Source organism: Maylandia zebra, linkage group LG7 (genome assembly GCF_041146795.1).
Source record: "Maylandia zebra isolate NMK-2024a linkage group LG7, Mzebra_GT3a, whole genome shotgun sequence".
NCBI classification, from domain to species: domain Eukaryota; kingdom Metazoa; phylum Chordata; class Actinopteri; order Cichliformes; family Cichlidae; genus Maylandia; species Maylandia zebra.
In genome coordinates this window covers 40071939-40095275 of record NC_135173.1, presented here as the reverse complement: position 1 = coordinate 40095275, position 23337 = coordinate 40071939, and the positions used below count along the sequence as shown (strand labels likewise).

The 23337-nt window shown below is 39.5% G+C and overlaps 3 protein-coding genes across 3 annotated transcripts in view; 1 reads left to right on the top strand and 2 right to left on the bottom strand.

The window, feature by feature from the left end:
- Positions 1-1781: 1781 nt before the first annotated feature.
- On the bottom strand, positions 1782-8932 carry katnal2 (katanin p60 subunit A-like 2). Its single transcript, XM_004538372.4, has 16 exons — positions 8765-8932; positions 7199-7269; positions 6696-6862; positions 6539-6575; positions 6005-6095; positions 5817-5915; positions 5446-5511; positions 5176-5253; positions 4672-4770; positions 4172-4235; positions 3977-4095; positions 3779-3870; positions 3589-3699; positions 3090-3252; positions 2847-2949; positions 1782-2764 (listed from the first exon to the last, which is right to left on the bottom strand). The coding sequence occupies exons 1-16, from the start codon at positions 8813-8815 to the stop codon at positions 2625-2627; spliced, it is 1551 nt and encodes a 516-aa protein (XP_004538429.1). The 5' UTR covers positions 8816-8932; the 3' UTR covers positions 1782-2624.
- A 4588-nt stretch (positions 8933-13520) lies between these two features.
- sigmar1 (sigma non-opioid intracellular receptor 1) lies at positions 13521-18560 on the bottom strand. Its single transcript, XM_023153116.3, has 5 exons — positions 18284-18560; positions 18104-18155; positions 17553-17701; positions 16030-16122; positions 13521-15204 (listed from the first exon to the last, which is right to left on the bottom strand). The coding sequence occupies exons 1-5, from the start codon at positions 18426-18428 to the stop codon at positions 14975-14977; spliced, it is 669 nt and encodes a 222-aa protein (XP_023008884.1). The 5' UTR covers positions 18429-18560; the 3' UTR covers positions 13521-14974.
- A 65-nt stretch (positions 18561-18625) lies between these two features.
- Positions 18626-23337, top strand: part of galt (galactose-1-phosphate uridylyltransferase) — a 36723-nt gene continuing 32011 nt past the window's right edge. The window contains exons 1-2 of the mRNA XM_004538373.5: positions 18626-19006; positions 23123-23292. Of these exons, the coding sequence (XP_004538430.1) occupies positions 18970-19006; positions 23123-23292 (207 nt within the window). The 5' untranslated portion in view covers positions 18626-18969. The remainder of the gene's footprint in view (positions 19007-23122; positions 23293-23337) is intronic.

Below are 23337 nucleotides of genomic sequence, written 5' to 3'. Positions count from 1 at the left end.
TTTGCATGTGTTTTGAATTTTCTACGTGTTTTAGAGTTTGCATGTGTTTTGGATTTTGTATGTGTTTTGGAGTTTGCATGTGTTTTGGATTTTGTACGTGTTTTGGATTTTGCATGTGTTTTGGATTTTGTATGTGTTTTGGAGTTTGCATGTGTTTTGGATTTTGTACGTGTTTTGGATTTTGCATGTGTTTTGGATTTTGCATGTGTTTTGGAGTTTGCACGTGTTTTGAATTTTGTACGTGTTTTGTATTTTGCATGTGTTTTGTATTTTGTACGTGTTTTGGATTTTGCACGTGTTTTGTATTTTGCATGTGTTTTGGATTTTGTACGTGTTTTGGAGTTTGTACGTGTTTTGGAGTTTGCATGTGTTTTGGATTTTGTATGTGTTTTGGAGTTTGTGCATGCTATTTGGAATTTGTAAGCGTCTTGGAGTTTGTACATGCTTTGTCTCTATGGGCCACCGTAGGGGTTTGAAGAACACATTATAAATAACAATATTACATAAACATGACCTGGTCATCTGAGGTTGGAAAGGTAGTTAGAAGAGTTTGAAGATGGATAGATGGCTACTGGCTAGCTTACCTTTGAGGGTGTTTGCGCTCCAGGTGCCTGGTGAAGCCCATACGGAAAAGAAATAGTAAAAACTTATATGTGATTACTCATGAAAGTGGCCACTTTTGCATTACTTTCATACATTGTTTTAGTAAGTATCCAAAACATACAAGTTTCATTATATAATTTTTCAAGGGATCTTATATCTGTTTTCACTCTTATATGCTTTTCATACAAGTTTCACACAAGACAGATACAAACTTTATAAGATTTATATATATCTTTTCCATATGGGAAGGTTGAGGTAGTCCCAGCTGTCTCGGTCAAGGAGACTTTGCAAAACCTGCACTTTGCCGAATGCTTCTTTTTTGCATTTACCAAAAACTCTTTGTGTTCTATGAACGCAAACTTTATGACAGACGAAGTCGCTGACATTTCTGTAACTTACTGACCGGGCATACTGCTCAATCTAACGGGTTGCATTTAGTTGTGTTTGAAGGGCGCGAAAGGCGAAATAATAAAATGCCACAATGTGGAGGGATTTGAGCATGGCTGAGCCACTGTGTGTCGCTGTGTGACAGCTGAGCAGCGAAAGGAAATTAATTGAGGAGCCGGCTCTCGCTCAATGGGAGTCGACTATTCTGATTCACTACAAAGCACTCTCTAAGCACGGCTCTCAGAGCTAAAGCTTTTGCGCATGATACATTATCGAACGTTACGCTGTGTGTCATGGATACTGTTGACTCCAAATCTCCCGACCACTATGTTGACCTCAGACAGCAAGACCGAGACAAAAGTACGTCGAGACCAAGACCACGTAAAAGTGGTCTCGAGACCGGTCTCGAGACATCCAACTCTACTTAGTACACAAAATAGTACATTTCCGAGTACTCTGCTTCCTCAGTCTCAAAGTAAAGTTTAGAGGAAAGGCAATGTGCACAAAGACAAAAACGCTGCATAGAAGGAAAAAAGAAGGTGAGAAAAGAGTCGAAAGACATGCGTGCCAATGAAAATAAGGTGAGAGAATGAAAACAAAAGGAGGAGAGAATAGAATAAATGACACAGAGTTACCGGAAAGGAACAATGAGAGCCTCCTACACTGCAATAAGCATTTAATTTCATTGCATACACACTGCTAATGCAGTTTTTTGGGAGAATGGGTTCAAACAAAGGAAGATGCAGTTAAAACATAATAGAGAGACAATTCAAGGTTCAAGGTTCTTTATTTCTCACATGCATAGTTATACAAGTATAACACACAGTGAAATGTAGCCTGACACGCTCCTCGACATGTGCAAAAAATGGGGGGGGGTAGAGGAAGAACATTATATATATAAATATATATATATATATATATATATATATATATATAGTATATACATTGGGTGAATGTGCAGTAGTAGCAGCAAGCAGGTGAATAGACATCTGACTATTTTACAGAATAGACAATATAAACATATTTAAAATTAAAGGAATTTGGAATGTACATTGTGCCTTGGTTTAGAGCAGGGGTGTCAAACTCAAATACACAGTGGGCCAAAATTCAAATCTGGAACAAAGTCGCGGGCTAACATTAATATTTATTGAAAAAAAAAAATCTTCCTCCAGATATAAGAATGAATCTTTTCTTATGGACTCAAACACGTTTTGCTGAAAAACTGAATATGGAACAAGCAAAGTTTAATACTAAACAATATATATATTAGCTGTATAATACCAGTAGGCCAGCTCTAATAGTCATTTGGTATGGCTTCGCGTATTTGTATTAGGTTGTATACTTTTTGTTTTCAAATAATAAAAAAGAAAACAAATGATCAATGAACAAATATTTTCTCCTTGTCAAAAAGAGTTTTTCAAAGCTCCACAGTTATTAAAATGTACACCGTTCCAACCTGCAGTAGCTTGTCACAAATATCCAAAGTATAGGAAACATTTTACGCTAATATATAGTCATTAGTGTAAATTTTTAGTATAGTGCAGGATATAAATTTGTAACAGTAAAAACGAGTTATCATCACTTTTAGTGGCGTTAGTATGAAAGTCTTTACATTCATGTTATGTGTACTAGTGTCAGACAGATTGGTACTCTCTCTCCCAGGCTGTGTATCTGTCCATCAGGTTTCGTGCTGAGGGTTTGGTGTGTTCAATCACATTCAGGAAATCAGCTGTTGTTACAGTTTCCAGTTGGATGGCGGGCATGTCTGTGTCATCTGTAAAAGAGAATCACAGTAAGACAGAGAAGATGGCTGTTGTAGGGGTCAATCTTGACATTGTGTGTGTGTGTTGTCCTACCATCCTGATGTGACTCCAGAGCATCAAAGATCTTTCGAACTGGTCTCATGGCAGCTTCCTTACATGCCAATCTTATATCTGAGCCAGAGTAGCCCTCCATCTCCTGGAAATAAAACACACAAATGTACAGATGTACATGAGTGAACACATTTCCTTCCAGATAACATATATGATTTATGAAATATTAATTACAGAAAAATTGTTAAGCATAACGATTAAACACTTGACAAACTCCATACGCACTTTTGCCAGTGCTTCGTAGTCTAGCACAGTGCGTAGCTCCACCCCTCCTGTGCAGCTGAGAGGAGGCAGCCAATGAGAAATCATGGCTTGGCGAGCTGGTGAAGAGGGAAGACTCACTAGAATCCGCTTCTCTAACCTCCTCAGCATTGCGTGGTCCAGTTCCCTGAGAGAAGATTTATTAGAAACAAACAAAGGCAGATTTAACTGTCATAATTTTATAGCTGTATTAGTAGTCATCTTTTTGTATTTATACAGCTGTGACTTTGAAATCATAACATCATAATCTTGTGTTTGTCAAGAAAATGAAGGGTCTTTTTTCAAATGCATTCAATGCAAGAAAAATGAATGAATGTTAAAATCAGGCTGAGATGATGCTGGCAATAAATTTACGAGGAGGGTTGAAACAGCAAAAATAGTGAGTTGCATTTTTCTGTCTTCCTATTTATTTGTATATGCAACAGAAGGCCAATAAGTCCAAATGTGCATGTGATTAATCTACCAAGGTAGGTTGGAGGCAGCAAGTACAAAAACCAGGTCATCTGATCTGGCTAGTCCATCCATCTGAACCAGTAACTCAGTCTTCATCCTGCGACTCCCCTCGTGCTCGCCCCTGAAAGCAGTAAACAGAGGTTTTGTGGACAGCAGCAGTGGCACAGCTACATTTTACTGCACTTCGTGGTTGAGCTCACCCCATGCTGCTTCCTCTCTGGCCCATCACTGACTCAAGCTCATCCAGGAAGATGGTGGATGGAGCGTGGTACCTGGCCAGCTCAAATAGAACCTGCAGACACATGTATTAAATCATTTACACTAATTAGACATCCCCCCCCCAGAGAATAGTATTCAAACATGTTTTTGTAAAATTCTTCCTATAGCTGACAGCCTACCCTGACCAGTTTCTCAGAGTCTCCCCTCCACTTGCTGACAATGCTGGAAGCTGAGATGTTGAAGAAGGTTGTCTTACACTCTGTAGCTACGGCCTTGGCCAGCAACGTCTTACCTGTACCTGCGTGGGTAAGGGAATGTGAAGTTTTCATAGTGAGACCCTGACATTTTTTAATATCCTGCACTTGAGTCCTTACCCGGGGGACCATAGAGCAGTAAACCCTTCCATGGAGACAGGATGCCTGTAAAGAGTTGGGGATACTGAGGAGGAGAGACTGAGTCAAAGAATGAGGGGGAAACATGAACAAAACAGTATAGATACACAACTTGAGTAAATCACATCCTAGCTCAGTATGAGAACACATTGTATTTCCATTTTCAGCACACCAATAGCAAACTGAGCTCTGTGCAAAGAAACCTGATAAGTCTGATGATGCAGTTTTTATCTATTTGCAGAAGCACAACTTGTGTGACTGTAGCAGTACAATAAATTCTACATGGCATGCCACATGTGTCTTTCTATCCATTTCTGTATCTGTGTTACCATAATATCCCAGGTAAAGATTTAATATTAGTCTAATAGACTGGCCTGACCCCACTGCCCTCCTTCTCTTTAAGCCCGTTAAAAGAGATGTATTCAGAATCGAAGATGGGCGACCGGAGCTGAAATACCAGCATGCTCGGGTAGCGGCCGCACCTTAATGGGATAAACGACGGCCTCTTTGACTAATCGCTTGGCATCCTCCAGACCAATGATGTCCTCCCATCGCACATTGGGGCTGTGCAAATAGATGTCCTTTGGAAAAGCATACACACACACACACACACACACACACACACACACACACACAACAGAGAGTGAGTGATGCATGTGGAAGACATAAGCCAGAAATTGGCCCCCACACACATCCTGGTTGCGTAAATAGGTGTCTTTTAGAATGAAACATCAGGTAAGGGAAGTGGATAGAGCCTGGGCCTTCATTAATACAAAAGATCAATTCATTCAAAACAAAGCCCTCTGCTGCTCTGTAGTCATATGGAGGATTTTCATATTTTTACATCATATTCCAAGGAACAAATTAAGATAAAATCAGCTTCTCCTCAGGCTTATTAAGGTGTGTGTGTGTGTGTGTGTGTGTGTGTGTGTGTGTGTGTGTGTGTGTGTGTGTGTGTGTGTGTGTGTGTGTGTGTGTGTGTGTACCCTGCTGACGATCGTAGCTAGTGCCCTCATCTCACCACTCATTCCAGAAAAGCCACTCAGTGGCTTCAGTAGGCGTTCCTGCAACATAGACTTTTTATTATTATCAGTAGACATTTTGTACTTTTTGTTGCCTTCAAATAGTTTTTATTTTGGACAATTCAGACTGTTACCAAAATATATTTTTACACATTTCACAGTTGTTTGAAGCTTGTCTGAATATTATGACCTTTTTTATAAGTCAGTTTAGTTCAAAGGCTCCAGCATAATTACCATATGGTCTGAATCAATCCCAGCTCCTCTGACAGCATCCTGGATTGCACCTTTGGCATCAGTCATCTGCCCCCAAGATACATAAGAGAACATAATAGGAACAAAAGTGACAGCGGTAATTTTGTTTTAAAAAGGGTGAGGACTTCTATTTTATGTTTTTGCATTTGGCACGGCCAAATCAACCCCAGATCATAAAGGTGCTGGTTTATGTTGTAATGAATTAAACATAAACAATTTTGTTAGCATCCTGCTGCAGCATCATCGTAAAATGAAAACCGTCTCATAAATGTCATACAAGAAAAAAATGTGATTAACTTCAATTGGGACGATGAGGTTTGCTTCTGTTCTCAGAGTATTCACTTCTCCAGTACCTTCCTGTTTGTGGCACACTCTCCAGCTGGTGCATTTTTGATGGAGGATACGCTGAGACCAAAGTCCGATGACTGTGGAGCAAGATAGGTGCCATTCTCCTAGGAAATTAACATAAATGTCAGAATAATTGCTAGCTAGAGTACAGAGTTGTTTTGATTTGACTTCATTTTTCCACATTTGCCCGTACACTAGTGGCTGGCTTCTTTGCTCCAGTTCCTGTGTTTGTGTTCCGGGAAGGGTTGATTTCTGGGAGGGGTTTCACAGCTGAACGGGGACTCCTGGGGACAAATAAAAAACAAAACACATGTATTTTTTTAACTGTCATGCATGGACTAGCAGCATGGCAGACTCACTTATTGTTATATATTCAGGTGGGAATCACCAGACACACCCATGATACAATATTATCACAATACTTCACTCATAATTATTATTGTGATTTTTAATATTTTGTGACATGCTGAGTTTTGCAATAACATATTTGCAATTTATCACCCATTTCAACTACAAATTATCTCCTCAAAGTTCAACTTGTCAATATCTGTTTTATGCAATAAGTTTTTGTTTTTTCTGCCCTAAATGTCACCATAAGACAGTGTCTGTGTTGCTTTATCGATACAATATTGCCACCGAAAATACTGAGATTCGATGTTGTATCGATTTTTCCCCACCTCTACTGTGAGCATGTATGCACAGCATACTTGGCCCGTGACTGACTCACCTCTTAGTTGCACTACGTGTTGGATATTTTCTTTCACCTGGACAGAAAAAAATATCAGAAAAAAACATGCTAAGACTATAAGTTAGTTTTTAATAATTTTACAGAGCATGAGATATAATTTTCATTGCTTCTCAGTGTTTCAGCAGAGTTCTTGCACCTGCTTCTGCTATTCTTCTGATAAGTTTGGGATACTTCTGGAATTTGACGTAGTGGTAGCTCTCATACTCCATCAACACCATCTCCAGATCGATGTTATCGCTAACCTCGAACCTCCTCACACCTCCATTTGTCTCTTGATCCAAGGCCACTGCTGCAGCTACATAGCTGGTGGACAGACACATTGCAAGGAACAGATTTTTGATGTGCTTGTCTTGATGAATTGCATTTCACTTTTTCTATACAGACATACAAATATGACCTTTTGGTTGCTTTGTTACCACTTATTCAATAATAAACCAGCAATGCCATTTTGCATAATGCCATTCTGTTTTGAAGTAACAAAGAGTGAATTTATGTATTCTACTTGCTCTGATCAAAGAAACTCAGCCACCTGTTTTAAAAGTCCGTATCTAAACCTGATGCTAAAAATGTACTTAAAAGAAAAGTTCATCTTTTTGATCACCACTTGATGCATCCACACACACACAATTTTATACTGACCCTTGCCCCAGCAGGTGGTGATAGATGAGGATGAGGAGACTTTTCTTCCTCATCTCAGTCCTCTGCTCATCCTGTTGGACAGCAACAAGAACAGCAACAACAAGAGGACAAAAGGGGAATTCAAATGGAGCTGTTATATGAGAAAGAACTACCAAATAATATTGTTCAATTTGTCACAGGTGTCATGAAGAACAGATATGGTCTAATAAAGACCAATACAGTCCCCCCAAAAGCAAAATATTTTAGAAGAATATTAGGATTTTTTTAACAGAAGGATATGAAGTGTCACAACTTATGGATAAACAAAACTTTAAAGTGAATCACTGAAATGCAAAGAAATTAGCCACTCCATATACAGGTTATAGCAAGATATAACATTTAACAGTATTATTTTAGGCCATGATGCTATGCATAATAGCAAAAGCATTACACAAGTGAGCCACAGCACTCAACAAATACTGGTTGGAACTCCATTCATTCATCCTTTTACTTCGCCTTATCCAATCAGGGTCACCATTAGGCTGGAGTCTGTACCAGCTGTCATATAGCGAGAGGCATGGTACACCGTGGACATGCTGCCAACCTAACGCAGGGCTAACACATTCCTATCTTATGATCAAGTTAAGAGTCATTGATTAAACTAATGTCCATGTGTTTGAATTGTGGGAGGAAGCCAGAGTAGCTGAAGAGAACCCACACAGACACGAGGAGAACATCCAAACTCCACACAGAGACATGCCAGCTGGCCTGTGGATAGACCTCTTTGGGAGGCAAAACTCTTTACCACTGTGCTACCCACGGGCTTTAACTGTATGCCTAATTTCAGTAAAGATGGAAGTCTCAAGAACTGTACTTCTTTAAGCTTGTGAAAATTCCCACTATTGGTTAAATACCTTGCACCTTCCACCTGCTGTTTTTAGAACTTAAGAAACCTCTCGGGTGAAAGATGAAAAACATCATCAAACTTAAAGAAGTCCAACTGCTTTTTTTTTTTTTTACAAGTTCTTAAAGACTGCCATGACCTGGATGACTAAGAACCTGCACAGACAATAAAGATGGAAATGACACTCCCTAAAGTATTTATTTATGTCTGTGGTCTAACTAAAAGTAGCCACTAATTATCAACTAACGAGTTAGCCTGTGCTCGTTAATGCTTCAGTTCTCTTCTCTTCCCTGGTTCAAACATGTGGAGGAGGAATATTTTATATTGGGCTGGAAATACAGGGAAAACACAGTTGCCAGCAGAGGGGGCCAGCCAACCACAAACAACAACCAGTTGACGCTGTCTCTAGGCAACCAGTGAGTGCATGCAGAACTTAACGATTAGCTCGACGGCTAACTACCACGCTCGTGAAAGCGACAATATAGAAATCCCATCACATGTGTAAAACAAATCGACCAACACCTGGATACATATGCCTTTAGCTTAACACTGCTTACAGTACCAGACAGTTCAGTGCCCATCTGTTCACTGCCACTGCTAGTTAGTCACAAGCTGATATCTGAAAACAGTTGTGCGTCAAATTTGCGTAAAACAACAAGAAACAAAAGCCCGTGTTCACTCACCGCCTCTCGGGCCTGGTGGGCGACTTTCATTGACTGATAATTGAGCTCCATTACTGCTGTAAAAATTTCGTAAGGTCGGTATTATTCGTTAGGTGATGGTGAAGTTGGTCCACCGCGTAGTTCTGTCGGGTCTTACGTTCCCCTCGGGGCTACCGTACTTAAGAGTATGCCTCTTTTGTGAAGCAGCAACGGTGGTAAAGAAAAGCATCACCTATGCTTACTTTGAGAATTTAGAAAAATCTCAATGACAAAATGTTTCATTGACTTAAAGTTTTGCAAAAATGAGATGTTAAAAGCTCTTTAAAAGCTAGAATGCTAAAGTTTTGGGTTTTTTTTATTGTTAGGTTTCATTAAACCGCAATATCTTAACTGCCTATATTGCACTTTTGTACTCAATCACAAATGTTTTCCAAGTTTGACATGTAGCCTACTACCTTTTACTCTGATGTTATTATCTTTTGAAAGCCTCCTGTAGAGCTCACATTTGATTTCTTTTCAGGTTGAAACTGATCAGTTGATGTATGTCATCCTGATTATCTCCACTAGAGAGCAGAAGAGATCTATATAACATGCAAGTCACAGCGGTACTATCAAAGGACACCATTTTAAGCTACTTTAATTTATCAGAATGTGTGTGAGTGTTTTGTAAATGTGAATATGGGTGATGAATAGATCCGTTTTGGCTGTATGGTTTTTGAGGGCATGCTTGTGTCCATCCTTAGTAACTATTGTGCTCTAACTCTTTGTGTGCATGTGTGTCTCCAGGGGCAGACATACACACAGAGACATCTATTTGCACAACTCCAGCAACCAGTGGGAGGACATAAACACCCTGGAATAAGCCAAACAATTAGTTAAAGAGAGTGTTGTCTATCCCATTAGGTGCAGCTCCTGCTCAATCACGCTGGTATTTCAACACTGGTTGTCCAGCTTCGATTCTAAATAAATCTCCCCCAAAGAGCTTAAAGAGCAAAACGGTAATGAGGTCAAGCCAGTCTGTTAGGCTGACATTAAACCTATATTTAAGATAACATGGTAACACACACACAATAGACTAGCAGGAATAAGGGAATATTAAAGTATATGCATTTGTTGAAAACTTTAATAGGTACACCTGTTCAGTGATTGGTAGTGCAATTATCTAATCAGACAATGACATGTCAGCAGCTCATGGCATCTAGGCATGTAGATGCCATCAAGATGACATGTCAAGGTCACGAGCAGATGGTAGCCAGAATTTGCAATAAACAACATGAAAGGGTGCCGGTGGTATAAAGTTGCACTCAAAAAAATAATTCATTGGATGAACGTAATTTTATCTTGCCACTTATATTCCATCTAAACAAATCATGTTATATTAATCCATCTTGATTGTGTTGTCTCAACACGATATATGTGTGTAGGTTTAACATAATATTAACATTAACATTCAATTAATTTGACTTTTGTTCAATCAACATGTTTGCACCACGTTAGTCTAATTAAATTTATTTAAATCCATCTTATATTGTTTAAACACTTTGGCACATCAAAAATCAGTCTTGTTACATGAACTAGTAAAATATTTGTTTGTTACACCAATGATAATCTTGTTGAATGAATGAAATGTAACTTATGTCTGTAGTACATGTATTCATATTAAGTAATGTTCAACCAAAAAAAGAAATCAATGGATTTACAGCAACTTCCAATCCACCCATCTTCTTAGCTTTATCTGGGCTGCGGAAGTGATAGGGCAAGAGGGACAGGGTACATCCTGGACAGGTCGCCAGTCAATCATACAGAGACAAACAATCATTTGCACTTTAACACCTTTGGGCAATTTAGAATAACCAGTTACCCTTACAACTGCATGACTTTTAACTGTGGAGGAAACCACAGTACACAGAGAGAACCCACTGCAAACTTCGCCACATTGTGGATTTGAACACAGGATCTTCTTCCTCTGAGGTAACAGCACGAACCACCATGGCATTAATCTGTCAATACAGACTTAACAAAAGTAGGAAAGCTATGCTTGATGATGCTTTATGTTGTTGTTCTTGACAAGTTAAACCATAAGAAATAGTAACAGCATACACGTGGTGTGGTTGTCTTCCTCTTGTAACCCCACTGATTTTCCTGTGGTTTGACATCTAATGTGATCTTGTGAATTTCGTGAGTCGACCCCCAAAATCAAATTGGGTGGTTGTTACATGCATAAGATCCAAACTTGTAATTTGAACTAAATAATTCCATGTTTTTATGGTGAACGTAATTAAATCATTCAGCAACTTAATTTGTTCTTGTTGAGATGACATCATACAATCTAGTAAGAGCGGTTAGTTGCCTGGATCCAGCCACTCTTACTAGATTGTATGATGTCATCTCAACAAGAACAAATTAAGTTGCTGAATTTCATGCAGATGCTACATGATTTAATTACGTTCACCTTAAAAACATGGAATTATTTAGTTCAAATTACAAGTTTGGATCTTATGCATGTAACAACCACCCAATTTCATTTTTTTGAGTGTGTGTGGGATATTTTCTTGGCACAATTTGGACACTTTAGTACCAACTGAGCGTTGCTGATGCCCATGCCTTTGTGAGTACAGTGTACCCATCTTCTAATGGCTGCTTCCAACAGGATAGCACACCATGTCACAAAGCAGCTCAGATAAAAAAAATTCTTGAACATAACAATCAGTTCACTTTACTAAAATGGACTCTACAGTCACAGGTCTCAATCCAGTAGAGCACCTTTTGGGATATGCTGTGATGGGAGGTTTGTGTCACAGATGTGCACGTAATACATTTGAAGCAACTGTGTGATGCTCTAATGCCAATATTGACCAAAATCACTGAGGAATACTTCAGAAGGCAAATGGGAGTTCAACACAGTACTAGCAAGAAGTACCTAATTGTCTAATGAGTGTATAATATATACAGTATATATAAATAGGTGAACAAGCAACAGCAAGGATATTCTACAGCTTTAAGCAAATGTACAACACAAATGCCTATCACATGTGGTCGCAAATTTTGAAGCCAACCTGATAACCTTCTCCCACCAACGATGTGGAGATCCAACCTCTTTTAGATCCAATTAAAATCAAGACACTCAAAAAGATGCTCTGGAAAAGAGTAGAATTCTTGGAACAGAGTTTAATACACTGAATCATATGAACAGCAGGAAAAATACATACAGACATTTAGCAAGAGAATTACAAAGCAGAAAACAAGCAAAGCAAAACCCCAGGGTGTACAGCCTTAAGCACAGACAGCAGAGCAACACAGAGGCAGACAGAGAGAAACAGCAGAGGGGAAAAAGTGCTGGGGTGTCCTCTGGTCCCCTGATATATAGGGACCAGTATCCCCGCCCCCTGCTGCTGGGTAACTTTCCCACCCGTCCAAACACAGCTGCAGGGTTCAGGTAGTGGCCAAGGTCTTGGCCAGAGGCCAGTCAGGACTCCAGCTACCCTTTGGCTTTGGCTTATCACAATAGGTCATGACACGGTCAAACATCACACATTAATCCTAATTATTAAATCTTGGAAAAAACACTTCAGTGTAGGTTCATAGTGTGTGTGTGTGTGTGTGTGTGTGTGTGTGTGTGTGTGTGTGTGTGATTATATCGTATGATATTTTAGTTGTGATGTGTTCAGGATCTCTGTTACAATATTTTTAGGTTTTAGCTTCTGTGAAGGACTTTGTGATTTTTATCTTGAAAGGTGCTATATAAATAAAGTTTTACTTACTTGCTTTTACTTATTCTTTTGGTTGTACTTCATGAAAGACATTGAGTGTGTATTAGGGAAGGTTAGTTACCGGAGCTGGAGAGTGAGTTATTTAGGCGAACTCTCAACAGTATTAACTGCCCTGTTACTGTAAAACCTTAATAAACCTCGGTGAAGCAAAATGTCTTGTGCTTAAGACTCTACATGAAAGTTAAAATATGTATGTTCAGTGCACATAGATATATAGTGTATATAGTTACCTAGTTATACATATCACACAAAAATCTACCACACACCTCTGTGTATATGAAACACAACCAGGTTGCCTGAGACATTTACAGACAGAGATGAGGACTGATATATTTGTCTTCTCATCTGATGACCAGATTTATTAAATACCATCTGACCATTGAGTATTTACAATCAAGGATTTGGAGTGTCAAGCTTGAGATTTCACTCATCTTGTGTTTAGCATTGGAGCATCATGGCAAAGGCACTTTTTATGGATTCAATACCATTGCAATGAAATATTAAATGTCATTTCACAATTCTATTATAAATAAGGCAGCCAAGATCAAATATTGACAGCTACTGTTTATATGCCAGTCGTCCTCTCATTGCCTTGATTAAATACACAGTATAGAGAGAAATAAGCAAAACACACTTCTATTAAGTTCAAAGACATTTATTTCTTTTGGCACCGTCAGTTTCATTCTTAACCCCGAGTAAATTGCACATCTGGTACAGTATTACAATTCATCTGAGAATGCACTGCTACTGATGCTGCTTCTAATTAACATCAGTTAGAGTAGTAACAGCACATTTTCACTAGACTAGAAACCCTACATAGCTCTTAGTAAGTTCAGCCATTAGCCTGAAAATAAGGCTGTTTTACATGAAAAGATACAAACTGAGAACACAATCAGCAGCAGTGTAAAACACCACAATTACATTTATCCACAGTGCTACAATAGGATGTAGATATTTAGCCCTCCCAGTGGGCCAGTGCAAAATTCAAGACCAGGAACGGAAGTTGCAGATACTGAAGCCAAGTAGCTTGGTCAGAGTCCAGTATTATTCAAGTTAATTTATAGGCTATTTGAGCTCAGAACATTTTTGACAAAAAAAAAAGTAATCAAGTTTACATAATTAAACCATTCTGTAAAATTAGAAAATGACAGAATTACAGGCAAACCTAGCAGAAGTCTGTAGTATGATACAACCGTGTTTTCCCATTTTCTTACCTTAAATGACTTGCACAAACATTTTAAAGAGTTTCTCCAAATAACATCATTGGTGTCCTACCACAGTATGTACAGTATATGATGTAAATGTTTTGCTTTATTGTTTGAAAGGATTTCAGTTTTCCACCTTAACCTCCACAGTTCTGAGATAAAAAAAAAAAAAAAAAAAAAAAAGTCAAAACCACACACATCTAGTCAGAAAATTTGGTGGTTGCCACAATGATGTAGCTCTGAAGATGAGCTCGAGCAGAGACAGGTTAAAATAAAAATAAAACCACCAAGGGTCGCACAGCTGACAAGACGAGAGCTTTCATTAGCATATCCTCCCAGGTTTTTAAACACCTTCAAAAGACACACGGTACACAAAAGGTGAGCTTTGAATCGGTAAATGGTGGCCAATGCCAAGAGAAGCTTTAAAAGCAAAGAACAGAATTTCTCTTTTTTGCATCTTCTCACCGAGAGTAGCTTAGAGAGCCCGAATCCTAATGCAGCTACATTTACAATAGACCTCATCTGCAGAGAATCTGCACAAAGTGGAAATTGGCATCTAATAAGAAAATAGTGACTTTAGCTGTGCATTATATACATTACTGTAGGTTTTACAATCCAGATTAAACATTGCATATTTGTTTTGAAAGATTTTCCTTGGCCTGCAAAAAAACCACTTTGAATATCAGTATTTATTTGTAAAAATCATTGGTTATGAAGAAGTAAACACAACCAAACCTGGTTGCATATATTGCCTTATTTTTATCAAAAGAATGATAAATTTGGCAAAATAAGCTTTAAGGCTTTCATCTTTAAATTGGATCCTAATAATATGGATTTTCTTTCCTTTTATTAGTCATTCTGACTCTGGAGGCAGTCTGAGCTCTCAGTGGAATGTTTAATGACCTGATGCTTAGTTTCACTGTTAAAATCGAGGTAAAGTAAGGAAGGCTGCCATTCAGAATGCAATGTTTGTTTGGGTGATTTGGCTCAGTTTGAAATCTGATGTTACGGTGAAATGGAGTAAGACATTTTCTTTTGCATAGCCTTTATGAGGGTCAAGAGAGTCAATGAAGATGATCAACTGTACCAATGTAAATTTGGATTGTCTACAATTTCATATAAAAATATTAAATGTCAGCACTCTGAATTATCAGCAAGTCTCTCCTCTACCAGATTTTAGTGGTTGGGAAGAAAATGTCACAGCACAAGATTTGATGGTAATGTCCATGTGCAATCATCTAGGACTCTATTTTGCCTTAGAAAACTCCAGCTTCTGTAAGTAGTGTACCAGCCTCAAGTAGCAAACCCTTCATGTAGGCATTAAAAGTGTAGTACATTGTGAGGAAGTCCTGGGTGCTGAAAAAGGTGTCTGCTAAAGCAAAGCCCAGCGTGGAAGGGATGAATCCTCTGCCATACTCCACCATCCAAGTCCCGGCACTCCACTGGACTGACGTAGCCTCTCCTACAGCATGCACAATAGTGTCACCTGTGGGTAAAGAATATGAAAGAACAGGAAAAAAAAATTACTACTACCCAATAATACTACAGGAGTTTAGCTAATAACATACTGTGCTGTGAAAACTTATTTACCAACAGCCTGATTTTTTTCTCTTTTGCATATTGTTACACCTACATGTTTCAGGTAATCAAATTTTAACATTAGACAACATATCATGCCACAATCTAAAGAAATTCAAGAACAGATGAGAAACAAAGTCATTGACATCTATTAGTGTGGAAAGGGTACAAAGCCGTTTTTAAGACTTTGGAACTCCAAAGAACGAGCCATTATCCATGAATGGAGAAAACTTGAAATCGGAATTTTCCAAGAGTAGGCAGGTTACCAAAATTACTGCAAGATGACTCGTGCCTCAATGACTATTCCCGGAGGTCACAAAAGAACCCAGAACAACATTTGGCAAAAACATCTTGATCCTCAAGCCTTTTGGGAAAATATTTTAGTGAAGTATTGAAGAAGTTTAACATTTTGGAGGGTTTACGTCCCATTACATCTGTTTAAAAAAATAAAATAACATACTATTTCATAAAAAGAACATCATCCTAACAGTCAAACATGGTGGTGGTACTGTGATGGTCTGGGGCTGCTTTAGGAACTGAACAACTTGCCATATTTAAAATCATCATTCCTGCTCTCTATCAAAAAATCTTGAAAGAAAATGTCCAGCCAATTTGTGCAAAAACAAAACAAAAAACAAACAAACGAAAAAAAATATTATAGTTATTGAGATACATTAAAGTTTCCATTGTGTATAAATGCAAAATTGAATATTGTAATGAGTTAATGCATTACCAGGATAGTATATTTCACTCTTGGTTGTCCCCTCTTTCCACTGTCTGAAGGTTCCAGAAATGATGGTATCAGAAATCTCAGCCCAATAACGACCTGAGAGAAACAGCAAGATGCAAAGAGTCAAAATGATACAATTCAGAGTATTTATAGTTTTCTAAACATACAATTCCAATAGTCTTCTGTAAATCATGTCACAAATCAAATATTATTGTTGGGACTAAGAATGGGACTATATATCAGCATCTCCTAGATTGCAAGGATCAAGTTGTAGCCCACTGTGCAACATTGTAAGGACTTGGACTGGAATGGGGGTGCTTCAGACTGACTTCACTTTAGAGCATAAGAAGGGCAATTCATCCCTTCATATCTGACACCATACTGTAAATAACTCCAGCAGATTTCAACTTTGAGATCAGAGTATCCTGCTCTAGAGTAACTTGTTCCCCAAAACCATTATGTCTGCAGATGTTTACGTCAACTTACACAAAAAAAACTTTTTTTGGAGCTGATCCATCTATGTACCGTAAATGTCGGGCTATAAGCCGCTACTTTTTGCACAAGCTTTGAACCCTGCGGCTTTTAGTCAGGTGCGGCTTTTCTATGGATTGTCCGTGATTTTTGTCATATCGTAAGACGATTTGTTTTGTTTGTTCCGCTGTTGTACGGCACTACGTTGCCTGGCGGAAGGATCGGGGTTCAAGAGTGGTATGTTAGTCACATGTCCGTCCGCCAGGCAACGTAGTGCCGTACGAAGTAGCGCGAAAAACAAACTTCAAAGTAGCGCTACGCGTTCAGCGGGAGTCGTGGATGATGAGCGGCGATAAACTTGCAAGTTATGCCCAAAAAGCAAGTTATGCCCAACTCCACCGGTGGATTCTGACAGCGTGGAAAAGTGTGAAAACATCCACGATCACCAACGGATTTTGAAGGGCTGGACTGCTGCATGATGGAGAGGAGGACACCGCCACGGCCCTTCTGAGGGTGTTCGACTCTGAAACTGACAATGAGGATTTCTTTGGTTTTGAAAGTGACAACGAAGGAGAGAAGAAGAGTGGATGACGAAGCCATCCTGAGCCTGTTTGTATCCGACACTGGAGAAGAGGACTTTGGTGGTTTTAGTGCGCAGGAAGAAGAGAAAGATGGTGGTGAATGACTGACTTTTCTTCTTGTTAAAGCTGTGTCACTGCACCTCAGCCTAAAAGGTAGTCCGAATCTATTTTTCTGGTGTGCTGTAGGCTACTGTTATGTACTACATGTGCAAATATGTACCCATAACTTGTTTTTCAAAATATTAATAAAAGTGATGTCTCCAAACAGCCATCTCTTTCCTGACAATTCCCTTTGTGCATATTCTCTTACATATGATAAGTCAACATTGAAACACCTGCTGCTTTTGGTCAGGTGCGGCTAATGTATGTACAAAACAGGATTTTCCCCTGATTTTAGCTTGTGCGGCTAATATTTAGGTGCGCTTTGTAGTCCGGGAAATACGGTATCTCTCTTTAACTGCTCTCCTTCCTCACCTGAGTGTCCTCCAGTGTCCACCGCAGTGCCAAACAGTATCAAGTACTCTGTGAGAGAGGCATGGAGGACACACATGGAGCCCATCCAGCCTCCAGCATTCACAAACACCCACTGCAAGTCCTCATCAGGGAGGATGTGTCCAGGATACCTAGTTCAAATATACTTTGTTAGCCATTTATTTAACGTTAAAAAACTGATTAATAATCTGAATACCAAGTGAGAGTTTTCTGTGCAAATTTACCAGTTTTGAGTTTTAGTAGGAAAATCGGAGGAAAGTACCTCAAGGTCAAAGAAATCATTATGGACAACTTTCACTTTGGCTTTATTTTAGACTACACCAATTTTTCATACAGTATTAAAAAATGAAAGTGAATAAGACATCCATACTATACCAAGAAAGAATGAAGTGAAATGAGCACATGCTGAAGAGATAAGTTGCATCATGTTGCAGCTAATAAGTAGCTTAAACAACCTAATAGTGATGGAAATTGTACAGAAGCAACCACAAGCTGCCTGATACATGCAAGCCTGCGTGTAACGGTATCGTTACCTTTTTCTCAGCTCCACCACCACTTTGGAGAAAGCTTGCTCATGGTCCTGTCCTGAGAACAGACACATTTAAAATGCACAGGACATGCAGATATGGCAGTTCAGGCAACCAAAATTAGCTTCGCTTTAAATATAAACGAAATGAAGTGGCAACTTTTTTCACATGCAAACCCAAACTCACCTGCATACTGTTTGGCCAATTTGGCGACGTCTTCTTTGTTGAACACATACTGCTTGCTGGCCAACCAATACCGCAACAACAGCACGGTCAGGACGGTGACTCCGGCGAACACCAGAAGTCTTAAAATGATTTTGAGCAGGGACATGGCTGAACAAAACGCACAGACACACACAGACAGGTTTGGCTACATGCATATAGGGAGGCGGACTGGCGTGGTGCTCCGCTCACAGCCTCTTCCTGGTCAGGTGAGGGAGGGAACTTTACGCTTAGCCAATCATGGGCCGAGTCAGTAGCGTAAGCAGCGCGCGACTCCAGGGTTGCCAGCACAATGCAAAACCGTCTTTTTCTAAAGACATTAAAATATCATATTTAAAAAAAAAACAGTTGACCAAAGCTAAACATTTCAGGCTGCTGTATTGGGTGGTAACAGTCTAATGACCAATTATCCTTAGTTTGACGTTTTCAGTCTTATTTACTTACTTATTTGTTTAGATTTTTAGAAGTGTGCCATTGCATACCGGCTTGTGCACAGTAGCAACCTTTCGCTTGTCAACAAAACAGGAAGTAGGCCAAGGTTTGTTGTGGACCGTGTTGATTTAGCGTCATACGCTAAAGTCCAGAGAAAGCTCATGGTTCAAAAAAAGAACACCGGGGAGGAGACAGCTGTGAAACAGTGAGTTACCGACATGAGCGGGAAGCAAGACGTCAGTTTTGACCCAAAAGGTACGCATTTTTTTGTGAATTTACAAACGTTAAAAAGCTAATTTCAATCACTCACTATATCCAATGACAGACACTGGATAATGAGTAGGACTTCTTAAATTTGTCAGTTTGCCTTAATGTTTAAGCGTCAAAATGACTTCTATAATTTCCCGAGTTCTTCATTATTGTTTACCAAAAAGGTACTGCACTGGAAACAGTTAAAGCTAAAATGCATTCAGTCATGCTTCGGGGCTTGTTCACTACTCGAATTCACTGGTAGGTTATAGGAGTTTACACAAAGTCTTTAGTTATGTTGTACCCTGCACTTTTTCCCCTGTCGGCCTGACAGACATGCTGACTCTGCCAGCTGTCTTGTGACTGTAGTTCCTGTAGTTCATGTTGTAGCTACAAAACCTGCTCCTGAATGCTTTTTGAGGTGTTTCTTATAAGTAATAGTAAATGTTTAAATCGGGAATGTCAAACTCATTGTACATCGTGGGTAAGATGCACCCAACTTTGATCTGTCACTGTAAAAAAGTTTGATACACAAATTAAACCTTGAGATATTTTAATATAAGAAAAAAGTGCAGTTTCAAATTCAAATTTTATTTGTCACACACACAACCATACACAGTATGACATGAGGTGAAATGCTTGTAGCTGTGCAATGCAATGCCCGACCATTAAATGACAGTGGTTTTACAGTATTTACAATTTACAGGTTATTACAAAATTTACAGATTTAACTTAGAAATTTACAGTAAAAAAATGTGCAAGTAGCAGAAAGAGATTATAAATTATAGGAAGTGTGCATGAAGAAAAACCAGAGTGCGTGTGGTGATGTGATGTGTGTGAGAGTCCAGTCTTATAGTGATGTGATGTGTGTGGGAGAGTCCAGTCCTATACCTGGTTCAGGGCCCGAATAGCCTGGGGGAAGAAGCTCCTCCTCATTCTCTCTGTTTTGGCCTTAAGGGAGCGGAAGCGCTTCCCAGACCTCAACAGTGAGAAGAGTCCATTGTTGGGATAGGAGAGGTCCATCATAATCTTCCTAGCTTTGGTCTTGCACCGCTTGGTGTAGATGGACAGCAGGTCAGGGAGCTCTGGTTGAATGATGCGTTCGGCTGAGCGCACCACTCTTTGCAGATCTCGTCTGTCCTGCTTGGTGCTGTTCCCAAACCAGGTGCAGATGTTTCCCGTCAGGATGCTCTCGATGGTGCAGGAGTAAAAGTTCTTGAGCACCTTCAGTGGCAGATGGAAGTCTCTAAGTCTTCTGAGGAAGAAGAGACGCTGACGGGCTTTCTTAACCAGGGTGTTGATGTGACAGGACCATGACAGGTCCTGAGTGATGTGGACACCCAGGTATCGGAAACTGTCTACTCTCTCTACTGGCGTGCCACTGATGACGAGGGGCTTGTAATTCCTCGCCTGCTTTGTAGTGAAGTCCACGATCAGCTCCTTAGTCTTGCTGACGTTTAGGAGGAGGTTATTCTCCTGGCAAAGGAAATCACCGTTTTTCTACATGGTAAATAACCTTTTCTGTAGTGATTTAAAGAAATTGTAAGAAATAAATGTGTAAAATTACTGAAAAAGTATAAAACACAAAGATTTTTGTTTTGTTTTTTTATGGAAAATGTCCTTTTTTGTGTACCCACTGTAAAAAATACCCAGACATTTCTATTGAACAAAAAGGAACTTCCTGTTGTTTAATTTAATTTTCTATCTGTTACCTAATTCCTTTGGTGTAGCATGGCCCATAGGGGAGGTTTTTTGTTATTAAAGCTGTGAAACGTATGAAAATAAAGTTAAAAGTCCAAGATTTATGCCTTCCTTCACACTTTCCAAAACTGTCCAGTAGGTCTGCTCGATTAAGGCAAAAATGATAATCACGATTATTTTCACTGAAATTGAGATCTCGATTATTTGACGATATTTATTTAACAACAACAATGTATTGAATAATGACTTTAAAGATTGTCAAAAAATAATAAAATAGTGTGCAAATACTGATAACAGTGCAAATGTTTGCAATATAAAAAATAAATGAAAAATGTAAACATCTATGTTTAGTGAACTTTGCAGTGTTGCTTTGTGGTGCTGCTACAACATTGTAGCAAAGTTTACACACTATGTCTACTTGATCCACGTCTGACTCCGCGAACCCATAATGTTTCCACACCACTGAAGTTTTTATACCTCTCTTTTCAACCAGCGGCAGTCACTCTCCTCTCCAAATAACTTCTGCTTAGCTTTCCGAGCTTCCCTCGGGTCCTCTTAATCAGTAGTCTCCAACCCCCGGGCCTCGGACCGGTACCGGTCCGTGAGTCGTTTGGTACCAGACCGCGAGAGTTGAGGCTCAGGTGTGAAATGTATAGTTTTCAGGGTTTTTATCGGTTTTCAGCGTTATTTTGTTATCGTTTTTATCGTTTACTCTGTTTTCCTGGGTCTTTTCATGTGTGTTATGAATAATTTTTTTTTTTCTTTAGTTTTATTCTGTTGTATTTATCCGCGACACCTTTAAGGCCGGTCCATGACAATAGTGTCGGGCATAAACTGGTCCGTGGCGCAAAAAGGTTGGAGACCTATGGGCTCAAAATGTGGTCATAAATATTTTGTACTTGTAAATCAGTTTTGTACTTGTAAATCAGGATTTGTGTGTGTAAAAAAGATTTGTGCGTGCGTAAAAAAGATTTGTGTGTGGACTTAGCCAAAAAAACCCTGCAAGTTACAAGTATGAATTTTGACCCTATTTTTCTTCCTTTCATCTGATTGGTGAATTGGTGGTCAATCACAAATGTAACAATCCAATCAGAGAACAGATGGGTTTGGCTGTCGGAGGGGCGCTTTTTTTGAACTGCAGGTCTTTGAAGGGAATAAATGCCCTTTTACATGCCAACCCAGCGTTTTCCTTCATCACCACGAAGGAAAACAGTCTGTGGTCGTCCGAGTTTGGTGATTTTTGTGTCACAGGACTACGTGTTTAATACAGGGACTTCCACAGCCTTTTCAACAGCGCTGCAGACGCGGGGGGGGGGGGGGGGGGGGGGCAGTGCTTTGGAAATGACAGTCTTCATTACAAAGCTTTCTTCGTTATGAATTAGCATACATGTTTTTTTTGAACATTTGAAGAACTAGCAAAAAAACCCCCACAAACTCTTGTAGTTCACATAAAGTCAGAGGTAAAAACGACAAGGAGCAGGTGCATCTAGTACAGGTAGAGCTGCTGCAAAAACCCACAGAGCTCAGCAGCCAGCAACAAATTCTGGATCCTTTGCTTTTAGTTAGCAATTAGCATTAGCAGCACATCCTGCGTCCGATGTGAAAGGACTTTTATGCTGCGCACTGTGACTCACAGCAATGGTCCCGGGTCAGCCCTGACGTTGTGTTAAACTAATCCTAAAGTAATAATGTATTTCTAACCACTGACATACCACAACATTATCCTTTCAACAGCTGCTGAAAGTAAGGGGACCTAACTGCTATCGGATATTTATATAGAGATTACCCTTCAAGGACCTGCAGTTCAAAAAAGTGCCCCTCCAACAGCCAAACCCATCTGTTCTCTGATTGGATTGTTTAATTTGTGATTGACATGACATTGACCAATCAGCTTAAAGGAAGAAAAATAGGGTCAAAATTCGTACTTGTAACTTGCAGGGTTTTTTTTGGGCTAAGTCCACACACAAATCTTTTTTACACATACAAATCTTTTTTACGCACGCACAAATCTTTTTTACACATACAAATCTTTTTTACAAGTACAAAACCGATTTACAAGTACAAAATATTTATGACCACATTTTGAGCCCATAGAGACTGCTGCTCTTAATTGTTGTGACACGTGTTCGAAATGCAGAGAGGTGCGCTCGATTTGCCACACGGAGCAGCGCGAGAGTAAAGCACGAGGGAGGGGCTAATAATCGGCTCAGTCATTTTTAATGATCGTTGAAAGCCCAGATCGTAATCGTGATTAAAATCCGATTAATTGATCAGCCCCACTGTCCAGTGGGGCCAGATTGGAGTCTTTGCCAGGCCAATTTTTGCCCCCGGGCCTTATGTTTGAAGCCTGTGGTTTCAATAATGTATGTGTGTTATTACATTGTCTTGTTACATTTTATCACTTGTCTTGTGTAACTTTAGAGCACCAGCACTTGCGTTACAACCCTCTTAGGGACAGCTGGGTTCTTGTGTCCGCCCACCGCATGAAGAGACCTTGGGCAGGTCAAGTTGAAAGACCACCTGAGGAGCACATACCAAGATATGACCCAAATAACCCACTTTGTCCTGGGAACAAAAGGGCAAATGGAAAGGTGAGAAGAGGCATTGAACAGCATTCTTTGGTTCTGATCACAACA